Below are 16,999 nucleotides of genomic sequence, written 5' to 3' on the forward strand. Positions count from 1 at the left end.
ATATGCCTAATTTAGAGCATCACACTAACATTATTCATATGTGAAATTTGGAACAGTACAGCAGCAGTATCATTATAAAAACATTATCAATTTTAAACTCCTTACTGTACATAAACCTTCTTGTGTATATACATTTAGAATAAGTGTTGTTGTGTCAAATGTGCATCCACTGTTTGTTTGTCAAATTTAGGTACCATAATGAATAAGCTTCAGAGAACACATTAGTGTACATATAATGAACCTACCTGTGAGCTAACAGCCAAATCCAGCTGGGACACTATCTGGCCTGTTTCTGTATTTTGAGACCATTTACACAGTCTGTTCACTGATAAACATATTGCCTCTTTTAACCCTTTTCAGACACAACAAATCCAGAAACTAAGGGACTGAGAGTCAAATGTTATGTCTTTTGTACTCTTTACGCAATACAGAGAATCATGAAGAATAAGGTCAGTAAACTTACAGCCCATAAGAATAAACAAGAAATGTATACAAAATTTTGGTTGAAAACCAAAAGGGAAAACTATTTGGAAGAACTAGGTACAGACAGAATAACATTAAACACATTTTTAGAAAATAGATTTGAAAGCTATGAACTGAAGTGGCTTAGTATGGTGTCCTATGACAGGCCTTTGTAAAAACAATAATGAACTTTCAGGTTTTGTAATGGGGGATTTTATGACCAGCTTAATAACCATTAAGTGCTAAATAAGACCCTGAGGTGAGTCAAACTATTATTATACTACAGTGGTTGCTAGCACATACCTCTGACCCTTTTGCTATGATCTCCAGTATCTTGGCTCGTGCCCACACTCCATAGAAACTCAGCTTCATCACATATATCACATCACCGACATGAAGTTTAGGTCTCAAAAGTGCACCAACAGGTGGCAGTGGTTTGTGTGCCACCTCCACCTGTTCCAAAGCTACAACATCTTCTTGCCTCTGCGGGAAATACAGTCCAATTACGGCAAACAGAAGATGTATAAATTACAAAGAATATCACATAATGTGGTAATCATTCGAAAATGTGAAGAGAAAGAGTACTTATCTACATGCAAATTCCGATACATGTAATGTTTACAGACAATGTTTGGTTATTAGGATTTAACAATTCCGTTAAGCAGACAGCTTCAAATGCTGTGCAATGCATGTTACGCCACTATCAACCACTGTTGTGGAGTAACAAGCACTACATGCAAATGACAACTCCTGGTTTGTGCTTCCATCTCACACACAGTCTCTAAACTATATGAATTATACTTGCATAGCCTTTGAGATAAAGGTTCAGGATATAATTCAGTATATGTACTGATCGCATATATCAACTTAATGAATAATCATAGAAATTTTTTAATTTTAAATAACATGGATAAATAACAGTAAAGTGGGTTCACCCAGACATCTGAATTATCCATCTTTCAAGTGAGAAACGCAACAGCAATTATTCTCTAAGGATCAGGGATGGAAGGAATTAAAAATAACAGATTTATGATTATTTTTAAATCCAATGTATTTTGAATACCTGAAATTGAATCACTAGTAGAACTCCACTAAAGCAGGTTATGACATACACAGGATAACTGAAGAGATAATAAGTAATAAGAAAGATGAGAGAATGATTATGCATGGTAGGAAAAATAGGAAGGAATGCAGGAAGTCCAAAGCATTAAAGGCTGACGCTATCTTTCCTCCTTCCTCCTTCACCCCACTTGTCTCAAGATTACAGTCGTGAACTATACTTAAACAATGCATAATAAACTTACCACTTCAGGGTGGGAACTTGCAGGTAACACTGATCGCTGAATCTGTGTTACTTTCTTTGTGGCCACTCCAGCTGTAGACAGAAATATATTCATCATACAGTTCTTCCCTTATGAACTTGTACAATTTGATTGTCGCAACAGTTCTACTCTTATTAAAGAAGAAATCATCAATAAGCTTCAAACTAAATCTATGACATAGAGCCTAACTTAAAAAGTTCATAATTACTCAGATGGCTAATAAATTTCATATCTTATGGAACCTTAAAGCTCAACACCATGTTTACAAAAGCCATCCTTCCACCCTACCCTGACTCATAGCAGATGTGCCTCATATGGTCCTTGCATCTAGCCTTCATGGTTCTGGCAGTCTATCCCACATAAACTTTACCACATTAACAAGGGATGTGGTAGATACTGGTGACATTCAGACATAGCTTGTCTGATTAGACAGATATTTTTCTTGGCTGGAATGTAGATGATCTTGATGTATTTATTAAGCAGTCTGCTGATCTCATTTGACATTGTTCACTGGTAAGGAAACATGGCTACACTAGTTGGCTCTTCCTGTTGTGTTTGCGGCTTTCTCTTCTGGTGGAGGACCTGCTTGACATCTTCATTTCTGTATCTGTTTTGTCTAAAGGTCTTCTTAAGGTTTCTGATTTTCACATCTAGGCTGTCAGCATTACAAATCATCTCAAACTATGGACAGTTTTCCACAGTTTTTACCTTTATAAATTCTCTCTGTGTTCTTATGGAGTAATCATACCAAGTTTGGTGCAAATCAGTTTACCCATTCTCGAAATATGAGCAAACATGCACACATCCACAATTTCAAAATTTCAATTTTATATACAAGTTCACTGACAATTTTTTGAAATTATAAAATAAGGGAGGTGAAAAGGTCTGGATTTTATAAAATGGACAATGAGACAAGTTAATGCTTTGCTAAAGCACTTTCAGATACTTCTTTCTCATTTTGACATTTTGTGGTAGAACAAAGAAGGAATGGCAGTTTGTAAATAACTATAAATATTTTGAGATTTACAAAATTTAGAGGGACTTTCATGAGCATACACACCACTTAAAATGGATGATACTATTACAAATAAATGTCTGATAATCAGACACAAAAGTATCTTATTTTCGAAGTATAAAAAACCTTTTAATAATGTCACGTCATAATGGGACAATAGTATCCCATTCGGCCTCTCACACTTACGTTATGAGACAAATGTGTCCCTTTCAGCCTTTAAAGGTTAATTAACACATAATTATTATATTATACTCTCCACAGATGAAAATGATCAAGACTGCATAGAAGTAGCTACACATCATAGAAATTTACAGGAACCTCAATGTAAACCAAGAGTGAGAAATAACATAAGGTCTAAGATCAGGAAGGAATTGAGAACAAGCTATAGACCCATAAATTAATAAAAGCAGAAGATACCAACATATGCCGGGAGGGATTCCAAAAAATCAGTTAAAATTTCACTCAGGATAGACTGTTCTCAGCTGTAACTTGAAGCAGGTACCACCCAAGTGCACGTCAAATGCTAAAACAGTTAACCCTTTGCCGCGGAGATTTAAAGTCCGAGGTTGTGTTCATCCTGCGGTAATACTTTCTTAGTGTCCCTTTAAATTTTGCTCTAAAATACTATATTTATCATAACTTTGGAACTATATGAGATATAATTAAAAAATTTTCACTGAAATCCTCTTAAAAGACGGTTTTATTATCTTACCTTATAAGATGAACGCCCTGTGTGTGAGCAGTGTAAGGATGTGGATCAGAATCTGAGTTTCGTGTATTTCACCGCCACCACCATTGTTTACTCTCATTATCACTATCTCCAGTTGTCACCAACTGTTTATAATTAATGTCTATTATTGCACTGTCGGTGTCCGAACTATGCTCACAGTCACTTTCATCCAAAACTTCTTCTAGAATTGCACGTCATTCTGCTTCTGTAAGTTCGCGACTAGACGAAGAGACATCCATGATAAGAATGAGAAGGTCAGGATATTATTTTTAGATTCCCAGGTAGAACTCAATGGAATGTGGCGGTGTTGCCATATGTCCACATACAGTTATCTTTTCAGAACAAAGCAGTGCAAACCGCATTCCGCTGGCGTTATTCGTTAAAAAGTTATGGGCTACAAAAATTAAGCTTGCAGCCGCCCGTACACTGCACCGATATCCACAAGGGGGTATTTATGCCTCACGAATTTTTACGTTCATCCGCGCGCAGAGGTTAAAGCACAACTGAGGTAACTCTTACCAAGTTGTAACTATAAAATCAACAATAATGAAACCTAACTCACCAATTGGTGACTTCCTGACAGTATCAGCCTGCCCAGTTCCAGATGTTGACGGCGATGTAATCCCCATATGTTGTTTCTGTAGTCCTGGTGGAGTCACGGGTGTGGAGGAAGTCTGTTTTATCCTCAGTGTTTTCTGTTGCCTGTACTGTGGCTGCTGTCTAAAGTAATCCATCATCCTTGGAGGTGACAAATGCATTACAGGCGGACTTGTATCACAATGAATATCTTCAATTATCAGTGGCGGTAGTTCCTGATGGGCAAACATGAACGTAAACAAGAGCAAGAACATATACATTACCAAAGACGATAAATGGAAAAATGAATTTATGACTAAAAGTATCAAATTAGTCCTGGGTGGCTGATATTACAATTTATTTTCTGCCAAATTTCTGTAAGGGTAAGATTTCATAAAAATTTTACAAATTATTCAGGAGTTGAAAGACACAACACAAAGAAAAATGTACACATATGGAATGCTTATATGGTTTCATTTGTTTTGTTTTTTCATTTACCATTCATTCACTGGGACATAGCACCACAGTACCATATTTTATCGTATAATTCACATGCCCTCATTTTCTACACTGAAATTAAGAAAACTGAAAGCCCCAATATATTTCACACATTCCATTCTTAGAAATGAAATACATAAATATTTTTTCAGCAATGTCTGAACTGGGAAACAACAGGCATAAAATATAAGCATGGGTTTGCAGAAAAACACTCAATTTTCTTACCAACTAAGGCCACATAAGAACTATCCAGTTTCTCTGAACAAAATAACAGGTCAAGTAGTCAGCATTCTCACATATCTCCACACATCCAAGTTTTTGACCACAAAATATCAGCAAATGCAAATGAGAGGATTACACAACAAAATACTGTACTATTCATTGAAACCACATGTGCACATCAAACATATGTTACATACACAGCATAAAAGTTTAACTCAAACCCTAAGTAATATTACTGTATAGTATTGTTCTGCAAGCTGTTTTAAAACATTGTATTCAACTAATTCAGATTCTATCATAATTCACAACAGTAACAAAAAAACTGTTTAAAAATATACAAGACATTAGATGAACAAGTATCAAAGAAACAGAAATTAAAGAGAATGAGAATATGTCAACACTTGAACAACAAATCTTCATAAGATAGCAGTCTTCTGGGTTGTTGCGTCATGTAATCTTCGCGATCAGCCCTGATGACTGCGGAAACAAGAACCTCAGAAATGTCAGTAAACTTCTACCAGACTACATGGCGAACAACCCAGAAGACAGCCATCTTCAGACTTACTGCCATGAAAACCTCAAATCCTACTTACTAAATCTTTTCACTTAGGAAGTCCACAAATGTGCAGAATTCAACTAGCTCTTAACACTCCAGAGTATTTGAAGTTTACTCTTGTGCCACATGCAGTTCATTCATTCCTCTACATCCACTTTAATGACATTAACTTCATCATCAGTGAGGAGTTCCACATAATTGATCTACCAACGAATGCTACAAATATTCTGCAGTCATCAGATACTGGAGGAAAAAAAATGTGTATATGAGGTGCGACAATTAAGTTCTGGGAATGTCCTCGTAAAAACTGTATTTAATTACGTACACACTAATGGTTGCTGTCACCTTTGAAGTAGTCTCCTTGTGCACCAAAGCATTTAGTGAGTTGGTGTTTCTACTCCTCAAAACATGTCTGGAACTCCTATTCTGGAATTCTCTTCAGAATGGTTATTGCATGTCCCTGAATGCTGGAAATGTCTGAAAATTTATGGCCCTTCAAAGCAGTCTTCAGTTCTTGGAATAGCCAAGAGTCACATAAGGCCAAATTTGGTGAGTATAGTGGATGGTTCAATTTCAATACTGATTTTTGGCCAAAAACTCCAAGATAGCAAGCACATCATGATTAAAAAACAGGAAAGAACATTTCCATCACTTGGGCTAGTGACATGTTTGCCTTTTTTGGCACTTTTATGCCATTCATAGACACTTGACTTTATCAGAACATCAGTACCATAAGCCTCTGTTAAAATCTGAAGAGATTCAATGGTGCTTCTGCCTAACTTTACACAAAACTTGATGTTAATGCACCACTTCAAAAACCTATCATCTTTCTTCTTCTATGGCTCTCCAGTCCGTGTTCGGTCCATGGCCTCCTCAATTCTACTCTTCCATTCGGTCCTCCGACAGATCCGTCTGTCCGAGGCTTTGATTGAGGTTTCGAAACATCTTCCTTTTTACGGTGTAAGGCTGTTAGCCTTGCGACCAACCCCCAACCTGGACGACCAGGGTACCTGTCTTAGTCTGATCTCTCCCCCTCGACCAATCTGGCTAGGGAGGCCCTACCAGTAGCTATGTTACTGCCAGCATAGCTCTTGGGGTCACTGAGGTACTCAAACCCCACCACCACGACAAACCTATCATCCTACCACTCATTTTTCCACCCGGATGAAAACACACACTTGTTTAACTCTGCCACTGCTTCGCTACCACTGCCATATTTGCTTCACCAACACACAAAACACAACCACAGACATATCATAATACATCACTGCTTTGTTACTACTAACTTGCTACATGACGCAACAAAAATGTGGGCATTCCGGGAACTTAATTGTCACACCTCATACAATGGGACTGTACATCAGCTATTTAGACATCAACAAGGCTTATGATTCAGTTATGCAGAAAGTACTATACAACATTTTCAATCAATCTGGTATGCCTGTAAACATAATTAGGCCAATTATAATGTATTTAAATTGAACCTAAAGTAAAGTATGTATGCTACTAGAAAAAATCATTATATAAATATAGTTACTAAATAAAGCCTTTAACAATGTGGACAACTTCGGACATTTGGGAACAACACCAAGTAAAGCCGTCCCACTTTACGCCATGTAGATACTTGAGAGAAGAGGTGATATAGCTCCTACTCATTCTTAACCTCAGCACTACACAGGGGTGAGTGGTCAGCATCACACCCTGTCCACGCTTTACCCCTGGGAAAGGACCCCAGTACCAATTACACAGGAGGCTTAGTGGGCCCAATGCAGAGGCCAGAGGAAAAATCCTTTGCCCGTCAGTGATCAAATCCCAGTCATCAAGTCTTTAGCTTGAGAACAACAGTAACATGTCAAAATTGCATATCATATTAAGAGAAGATCACATTCAGGGAATGCTTGCTACCATGCAGTTCAGAATCTTTTGGCTTCCAGTTTGTTATCTAAAGTGTACAGATTAAAACTATACTTTTACTTGCTGTTGTGTATGGGTGTGAAACTTGGTTCATCACATTAACAGAAGAACACAAGACTGAGGATGTTTCAGAACAGGGTGCTTAGGAGAATATTTGGACCCAAGAGAATTGAAGGGAGAGAAGGCTGAAGAAATGGGCATGTGGAGCTCAATAAATGTTCTCTTCACCAAATATTATCAGCATGATAAAATTAATGTGGATAAGAAATAAGTACAAAATTTTGGTTTGAGAGCCTGAAGGGAAGAGACCACTCAGAACAAACAGCTGTAGATAAGAGATTAATATTAAAATGCATCTTCAGAAAACAAGAGGCAGAAGGTATAGGTTAGATTCACCTATCCCAGGAGACAGACTGGTGGTAAACTCTTAAAACACGGTACTGAAACCTCAGGTTCTGAAAAAGGCAGTCTTAATGAGGTGAGAATACTATCAGTTTCTCAAGAACTCAGCAACATGCAATGAATTATTCTGAAAACACATATAAAGGAAATGTAACAAAATATTCTCATGAGCTAAAAGAGCTAACCTGTATTATTGGTACAAAATCCTTGTAGACTTCATTTCGTAAATCATCCATTCTTTTCTGCATTTCAGTAAACATGTCATCTGTTTCTCTGAAAGCAACTGAAACACAAGAAATAGAACAATCTATTTAAAAATGAAAATCCAACTACACATTCTGACATCAGAGACTGTAAATATTTTCTCTCTCAAATACTCATGGTCAGAAACATGGTGCATAGATCTGAATTGTTTATGTATGAGGTGTGACAATTAAGTTCAGGGAATGCCCCCGTAAAAGCTGTATGTAATTACGTACGCACTAATGGTTGCTATTGCCTTTGAAGTAATCTCCTTGTGCACTATTACATTTGGTGAATCAGTGTTTCCACTGCTCAAAAAATTTCTGAAACTCCTCTTCTGTAATGTACTTCAGGATGGCCATCGCATGTCCTTGAATGTTGGCAATGTCTGAAAATCTGTAGGCCTTCAAAGCAGTCTTCAGTTTTGGGAATAGCCTAGATTTGCACAGGGCCAAATTGGCTGAATATGGTGGATGGTACAATTTTAATATCAAGTTTTCAGCCAATAACTCCTGGACAGCGAGCACATCATGAGTAGGGGCATTGTCATGATTCAAGATCCAAGAATCAAGCCAAATTTCAGATATTCTCTAACAAACAGCATCATGTAACCTTGTCAATATTTCCAAACAATGCTGGCTCACTGTTTGACCTTGTTCAACAAACTCAAAGTGAACAATGCCTTGTGATAAAAGAATAATTGTCTTCACTTAGGCTCATGATATGCACGCCTCCTTTGGTCCTGACTTTTCATAGCATCAGCACCATAAGCCTCTTTTAGCATCTGCAGAGTTTCACTGGCACTTCTGCCAAATTCTGCATAAAACTTTATGTATATGTGTTGCTCAAACAACCTATCCTCCATGTATAAAGTGAAGCTTTTGTGGCGAATGAAGTTGATGAAAGACTCTCGGGGGCTACAAGCCGCGTCAGGTGGCTGAATGGTGAATAAACCATATCCTGTGCCAACGTCTTGAGAGCAGAGATGGCTCTCGAAACGTTGGTAGAGGGTATGGTTTATTCACCATTCAGCTACCTGATGCAGCTTGTAGCCCAAGAGTCTTTCACTAACCTATCACCCATTTTCCATTAGGACGAAAACACATGCTTAGATAACTCTACCACTGCTTTGCTATTATTGCCTTATATGCTTCACCAACACATAAGATGTAACAACAGAGAAGTTGCTGCTGAGTTATTGCTCACTCATTACTTGATATGACATATATGTGGGCATCCTGGGAACTTAACTGACACACCTTGTAGTTTCTGTCACACTTTAAGTGGCTTGCAAAATATCACACCAACAGAGAATATTTTAGTCAACAAGATGCACTTATTCTATCCATGAAACAATGTCTTAATACAAAAATATGTTGATGTGATGATGTCACAAATTTAGGAACATGCTTAACTAACAAGCCAAACTTACCACTTAGTTCATCCAATTTATTACTAATAATGTTCCGTGACGCTTCAATCTGGTAGTTAAAGTCATACTTCTCCAAGGTGGATTCTATAACTTCCTGCAGCTTCTCCTTGAGGTCTTCCAGCACATCATCTGGCAATGGTTCTTCTGCAACATTAACAGAACAATCATATGTAGCACCCCACTTAATGGTACCTGGACCTTGTCGTGGTGGTGGGGCTTGAGTACCTCAGTGATCCCAAGAGCTATGCTGGCGGTAGCCAGATTGGTCAAGGGGGAGAGGTCAGACTAAGATAGGTACCCTGGTTCTCCAGGTTGGGGGTTGGTCGTAAGGCTAACAACTTTGCACTGTAAAAAGGAAGATGTTTCGAAACCTCAATCAAAGCCTCGGACAGACGGACCTAACAGAGGACCGAATGGAAGAGGAGAATTGAGGAGGCCATGGACCGAATACAGACCGGAAAGCCATAGAAGAAGAAGATCATAAATATCATACTCTAAACCAGTGATATTTAACCTGGGGTACACAAAGACATCTTTGGGGGTACACAAAATTTAAAAAAAAAATATTATTTTATGATAAACACTGAATAATCAGCAATGTAATTTATTTAATTTATTTTAGATGTAGATTATATACTATGTATAACTTGAATTATACACCAACAACTTTGGGGGTACAAAGTTGAAGAGAAATTATATCTGGGCGTACGCGAACAAAAAAGATTTAATATCACTGCTCTAAACTGTTACCCCAAAGTTAAAGTCCAACAAGCAGCATAATATAGGGGTTTAAATTACCCTATTACAGTTCGAAAAAGGTTGAAACCCATGTTTTTCCACAGCCTGCAGTAATATTTTAAATATCCCTTTGAACTCTACAGTAACATTTTGAAAATCAAATCAACTGAACTGTCAGAAGTAGAGAGTTGAGTGATAAATCTAAAGACACCTAGCCAAACACAGACCAGATAACTTACAGATTACTAGGTGGTTTTATACAACTTGTCAGCCCTATGTTCCCAAGAGGAATAAAAGGAATTAACTAACTAACTAACTAACTAACTTTAGACCACTTGTGTGAATCCATTTTTACTTTATTTAATACTGCAGAGATCCAATCACTTGTACATATGTAGACATAATACCATTTTTTCAAATAAGTTTCATCCCTGTTGAAGCACTTTTCCCAGCCAGAAACAAGTGCACTGAAGCCCTTCACAAAGAAATCCTGCTCAAGTGCTTATAACTAGGTCATCATTCACAAATTGCTGTCCCAGTAAAAGCATTTGAGGGGCACAAAGATACAAAAGGTTGAGGATGCTAAAACAGAACTATGTGTGGGATGCTGTAACACCCATCCATACTGCTAGACCCATTGCTGAATGTGCCAGGCTGAATGTTATGGCATGCATTAAATGTCCATAAGTGAAGTGTTTTACAGGCAGCTGTTGAGGGTGTGTGAATAATTGTTTCAACAAGAACAGATGAGTACTAGATTTGCACATACACTTATGACATCTGAACAAAAATAACAGCGAGCCTGGATAGGTGGACATGTATAGAGGCAAGACATGTGATTTATTTTCCGCATGCAGACTGCAGCACGCCACGCAAACTCAAATGGAGTTAAACACCAACCAATCAATTCAAACAGTCCTATCAGTGGGGGCGAGAAAAAATTGGCTTTATCGTGTTTATGAATTTTGATTTTACATACTATTCTTTTACGTCCCACGGATGGATGGTGTGGTAATGCCTTTTTACTCTGGGACTTTCACTTTTTATTTTGTCCGGAGATAGGGATTAGCTCTATCTAGTGGGCCCAACTGTGTAGGAACCTGAAGACGGTGATAGAGTCACATCTCCGAAACGTCGTTTTACTTTTTTACATTTTATATTTACTAGACGATGGATAATATCCAAGAAAATTTTTATTCAATTGACTCTTCACCATCGTCAAGAAGTTTTAGATCCAAAAATTAGTATATTGGAAATGTCTTGGCATGAACAAGGTGTCCTCTTAGTGGATGTTCTCCCACATGAGACAAATAGTGCCACCCATTAATGAAGCACACGGAACAGAGTGAAGGACCTGTTCATCAAAAGAGACCAGGCGAGATGATGTAATCATGCTTCATGCTTGTCTCTACAAAACTTTTCAGAATAATCTTAGTAAGTTCCTCATAAATTTTACATTAACATGTGATTTATACATATAAGTAATACCTTCTTCAGATCCTTCTTCTGAATCTGTAAGAACAACTGTATCATTCCGAGGCGGGAACTTGGCTGTCATTAGTGGTTTGTGTTGTGACAGAAGATAAGACAAGTGCTGAAACAAAAACAGAAATAGTTTTACCAGAAAAGAAAACATAACACTTCAATAACAACTCATTTGTATATACAGAAAAACACTCACAAGATTTCCAGTCAGAACTTCTGCTAAGGTTATGTTAAACTTGACAAACCTGGCAATAATTCAAAATCTGTACTAACATTTCTATGTGATACCAATATATGAAAAACTAATATGAGACTTGATGAAGTAACAAATGATACACTACATGTATCTGCAAAATTATACACTCATAGGAGTATAAAATATATGTAATGACTTTCTTAGTTAAAAATATTTGTGTCCTATCACCTTATGTCAATTCAAAATGTCCAATCTTTTCTCTAAGCAAACAGTTTCTGACCTTATAAATATCTATCACACAGCATCACTGCATAGGCAATTCTTGCACTGATAACCAGTGTTTTGCTCTTTTCCTGGGAATCATCAGTTATTTGTTCTTGTGGCCAGTCATCGGTGAACATTCTTTGTGCTTATGCCCAACCATGAGAAACACTGCTGAACATGTTCTTAATTGAGGATTTCATCACATTACAATTGGATACAAAATTCTGATCAGAGAACATAAAAGGAAGGATCCAACAAGACAAGTTTGCTCATCTGCCATGTTGGCACTATTAATTGTAGGAAATTTAAGAATATGATTTTAGGGTGGTCCCCAATGGCACAACATCCACACCAAATTTTGCTCAAATCTGTCCAGCGGTTCTCAAGTTGAATCCTGCAGACAGAAGTATGGACAGACTTGACCAGCCCTATACGTGTTCATTTTATGTTCATGCACATTATGCAAAAGAATGCATAATAACCAACGATCATACATGAAAGAGATCAGGTCATGGAAGAAACAATTATGTAGTGAAAGGTACACTAATAAATGCAAAAGGAAGCCTTCAAATATACAATTGCTTATTTTAATTAGCATCAAAAATACATATGATTAGAACAAACTATGCAGAGGCAACTGAACTTCAGCTTTTCGGGTGAGAGATGTGTTTGGTGTTAACCAACATTTTGGCAGACACTGCAGTTCCCACTTTAAAGGCATGTTTACTGTGTGACAAGCTCTGGAGGCCTTATATAGGGCAAGCAGTGAGTGAAGAGACAGATCTGACGGTGCTGATCGGTGGAGTGGGTTGTTCCAACAGGACAGGAATATGGTTGAGGAATGGATGTTACAGAATTTTGAGAGGAGGTGATAATGGAGGTTCTGGTGACCATGTTAGATAGGAAAGTATTTGCAGCAATTATATGGAAGGGAGTGGCAGCTGTTTATTGACCACGAGGTTTGGAAAGGTGATGGTGGACCAGTCCTTTTGACGGTTTGGTAAGGTCAGTGGTTTGGGGAAAAACAGGTAAAGCCAAGATTTTTTTTGCTTGGATGCAAATACTTGATATGTTACATATTGAAGATGCCCCTAAAGATGGCAAAGTTAACCCTGAAACATGTTTGGATAGTACCCAGAATTTTGTAATTACTTACATGTAATTGTAAATAATAAATGTCATCTGACAATAGTCATCCAACTGTAATTAAAATAAATTACCCCATACAATGTGTGTGCACATATACACATGCATGCAAACAAAGAAACATCCATGCACACACCTACCTCATAATGTTGCATGGCTACTTCAAAGCACACTGCACAAACTTTTTGTGCCCTTCCTTTCTTGTATTTCCGTCCATAGTACGTCAAAACAAACACAGGTGCACTCCTCAAGTCTTGACCAGGAGTTGAGCATTCTATATTACAACAACATACACCTTTAGGTGCATTCAACTTCTTTTTCTTCTTCTTTTTCTTTATGGTTTCAATTTCAATATCATCATTATCATCATCTAGGTTGATCACAATCTCTTGACGCCTCTTGCAAAATTTCTCTTGCAGGACAACCTCTGGGCTGCTGTCACGATTAGAATTGACACCTGTCTTACCCTTCTCCTTGTTAGCGGATGTTCTATACTGTCTAGTTCCTTTCTTTCTTCCTATCATTACTATCTCATCGTTACTATCACCATCAGCATCAATAACCATAGGAGAAGAATCACAGTTAGGTGCATCAACATCTACAAAATTTATATGATCTGGGTACGGATTTGTTTCATTAACATCCACATCATACTCCTCACTTCCTGTCCTCACCAAGAACCCTTTTCTTGTATTCACTTTTTGCCCACCTTCTGACGTCTTTTCAGCCTTCTTTCCACTATCACTCGGTTCAACTTTCTCCTTTTCAATTTCTGTCTTTTCCTTGTCACTCAGTTCAGTTTCATTACGTTCACCATAGCACATTTTCTCAATTTCTTTCAATTTGTTGTCAATTGCATTTTCAATTTCATTCTTTTTCTTGTCTCTTATGTCTTTAATGTCTGTTTTCTTTTTCTTACTCACTTCATTAACTTCCTCTTTTTTCTTGTCATGATTATCTTCAAGTTCCTTCTCTTCCTTGTCACTTGTTTCCTTCTTTTGCCTGTCATGTGTTTCATCATGTTCCCCCTTTTCCTTGATATTCAGTTCTTCAAATTCCTTACTTTTGGCTTTTTTTGAAGTCACATTCTCATTGGTCACAGCTTGTTTAACATTATGAGATTCTTCTGTGCTTCTACTTTTTTCTACTTCCATACCTTCACTTTCATTATAATTAATGTCTGAGCCTTCAGTGTTTATGACATCACTCTCACTTTTCTTTCTTATGTTATGTGAGTCCTGTAATGAATCACTTCCTGTTGACTGCTTGTTCTCTTCCACAGCAACTCTAATATTGCTGGTGACATTTGCAGGCTCACCTATGTCCTTACTGTTTAGCGGTAATTTTTTTTCACCTGATGCAGAGTCGTGAGTGTCATCATCACAATCCATCTGAAAAGAGACACACAAGATTGTTCTACTGTTCTTTCAACCTCAAGTTGTGTAGGTCCTCAAACGTTTTCCATAATGCAGCAGTTCATACACTGTGTTCCATTGAATCACAGAATTTTGTTCAAAAAATATTTAGTCAGAGCTACACTAAAACTAAGCTTGGGCTAACACTCCACTGCAGTTTTGGTACAACCAAAGGTCCTTGTCATGTTCAAATATTTTCACTTAATTATTACTAACATGTAGCAAAGTATTTGAGTACCTTGGAAAATTTAATTAATACCATTGTGGCACTTCAGAATCAAGTATTTTTATAATGACTATAACTTAAATATGTATAGCTGAGACAGCTAAATACAATCTACATCATCAAAAATACTTTCAAAACATCTGTTATAAAGCAACCAGGGCAAGATATGTCGTGAGAAAAGGGGCTAACAACCCCACCATTCTACATCAGCCAGATATTGACATCAATACTCTCATACAGATAACCACTGGTCTTTGTTAAACTACACAAGAATGAGAGAAAACCCAACATGAATTTTCCAGAAGATAAATAAAGCAATAATTTATGCAGTCAGTGTAACTTGCTGGCTACAAAATAGAAACTGAATCAAATGTCACAATTCCACATTCACAGGTTAACAGGTATGCAGTTTTGACAGGTAATGTGTCAAAATAAAACTTCCAAATATCTTATGTCTGGATTTTTGAATCATATAATTTGTTTCATGGTTAGCTAATGTTGCTGTCTCAAGCATGTAGGTTATATTACACTGTACAATCGTTCAAGAAAAGTTCGTATATAAACCTCTTTTCTTAAAAAAAAAATCAACCACTAAAATAAATTACTGTACCATGGGTTTAGTTCTTACACAAAATGTAAAACCTCTGTATAAACACTTTGCATTGCAATGAATCTGAGCAGGTTAGTTTTAGTTAGGTTAAAATACTTTATTGAATAAGTGCAAAAGAGTAACTGTTTTCTACATTTTTCCCTGCATACATCTTTATTTCTTCATATCCACCACCATTCAAGGCTTTAATGGTAATGGCGGACTCAAACCCCTTCACACTAAACTTGCATGGAAATCTGGCATTCTATACGTTAATAGACCTCATTATTTTAAAGGAAACGTTATTTCGGAACTTTTTCAGACGTAAAACATTTACTTAAGGATTTAAATAGTCATATGTGTAATTATGCACATACTAATTAGATTTGTTTGTGTTACTTACCACTGAACATTCACAACTTACCAATGTTTGAACTTGCTGTGAAATGCGCGTTCGAGAGGGTAATGACGCTGTCTGCTAGGGGCTTTGTCTGTATGTTATATACGATACATAACCTCATAAATATTACCGCTTCAAACGCGATAACAGTAAAATCCCTATCGTCTGGATGTGCGTTTCTGGCATCTGACAGCAGATACTCTTTTAACACTGGCTTAAACTTCTGTATATCATGATTCAGATTTTTTTGCCGTCTGTTGAGTTTTCCCAGAAAATAATTCCATGACATGATCGAAAGGAAATAGGAATTTTTTCATGGGTGATGTGGCAGTTCTCATAGCAAATAAAGTGTACTGAGCTTAAGTTAGGCATAATGTATTGAATATGTATTTTTAAATGTAAGTTATTATCCATTTGTAGGCCATGAAATTTAGCTGTTTCTACTTTGATTTTTTATTCTCATTTCCTATACCTACATTAAAACAATTTTTTTTGGTAGCAAAATTTTTCCCAAAATTTAATGTTTATTGGTTTTAATCCATTTCTTCAAACTAGCAAAGACATCATCATTCATGCAAATTTGGAAACAATTTCTGGATTTGAAATAATATTAGTATCATCCACAAAAAGTAGGGGTTTAGACCAAGAGTTAATGGCTGGCAGTAAGTCATTGATAGAGTAGAGTTGTATGAAGTAGAGCAGAGGACCAAGTATTGTACCTTGAGGAACTCCATGCTTTATAATACCACAATTTGAATGTGTTATAATTCAGATCTTGTGATTTTATTTATCCTTGTTGCCTTTTGTCATGAAGGTATGATTTAAACCACACCAGCTATATTTTGAATTCCATAACAAAGTATTTTCACAGTAATAAGTCATCATTTACAGAATCAAATGCTTTATAAAGATTATAATATATTCCACTAACATGCATTTTATTATTAAGCACACTTAAGATGTCTATAAGATTGAAAAAGGCATATCAGTGGAGAGACTTTTCCTTATACACAACTTTCTCAAATATTTTAGAGAAAGCTGCTAGTAATTAAATTGGTCTATAGTTAGATATGCAAGATTTTTCACAGTTGTTACATTTATTTATTACAGTCTGCGACTGTAATCTCGAGACTTGAGGGGTGAGGAAGTGGGGTGAAGGAGGAAAGAT

General features: G+C 36.9%; 1 protein-coding gene across 7 annotated transcripts in view; it reads right to left on the reverse strand.

Annotated features, from left to right (window-relative positions):
* The window catches only part of egg (SET domain bifurcated histone lysine methyltransferase eggless), a 37,032-nt gene extending 20,994 nt beyond the window's left edge, over positions 1-16,038 (reverse strand). For 2 of the 7 annotated variants that reach the window (XM_087345097.1, XM_087345091.1), the window contains exons 1-8: positions 15,453-15,633; positions 13,342-14,592; positions 11,599-11,704; positions 9,373-9,516; positions 7,883-7,980; positions 4,092-4,341; positions 1,767-1,837; positions 766-945 (exon numbers count right to left, since the gene is read on the reverse strand). In XM_087345097.1, coding sequence (XP_087201223.1) covers positions 766-945; positions 1,767-1,837; positions 4,092-4,341; positions 7,883-7,980; positions 9,373-9,516; positions 11,599-11,704; positions 13,342-14,592; positions 15,453-15,455 — 2,103 coding nt within the window. In that variant the 5' untranslated portion in view covers positions 15,456-15,633. Of the gene's footprint in view, positions 1-765; positions 946-1,766; positions 1,838-4,091; positions 4,342-7,882; positions 7,981-9,372; positions 9,517-11,598; positions 11,705-13,341; positions 14,593-15,452; positions 15,634-15,834 lie in introns of those variants that run through there. The other 5 variants (XM_087345092.1, XM_087345093.1, XM_087345094.1 and 2 more) reach the window with 5 other exon arrangements.
* Between the last annotated feature and the right edge of the window lie 961 nt (positions 16,039-16,999).

Source organism: Zootermopsis nevadensis, unplaced genomic scaffold (genome assembly GCF_977971745.1).
Source record: "Zootermopsis nevadensis isolate Lab colony 2312 unplaced genomic scaffold, Znev_1.0 Znev_ptg000008l, whole genome shotgun sequence".
NCBI lineage: Eukaryota > Metazoa > Arthropoda > Insecta > Blattodea > Termopsidae > Zootermopsis > Zootermopsis nevadensis.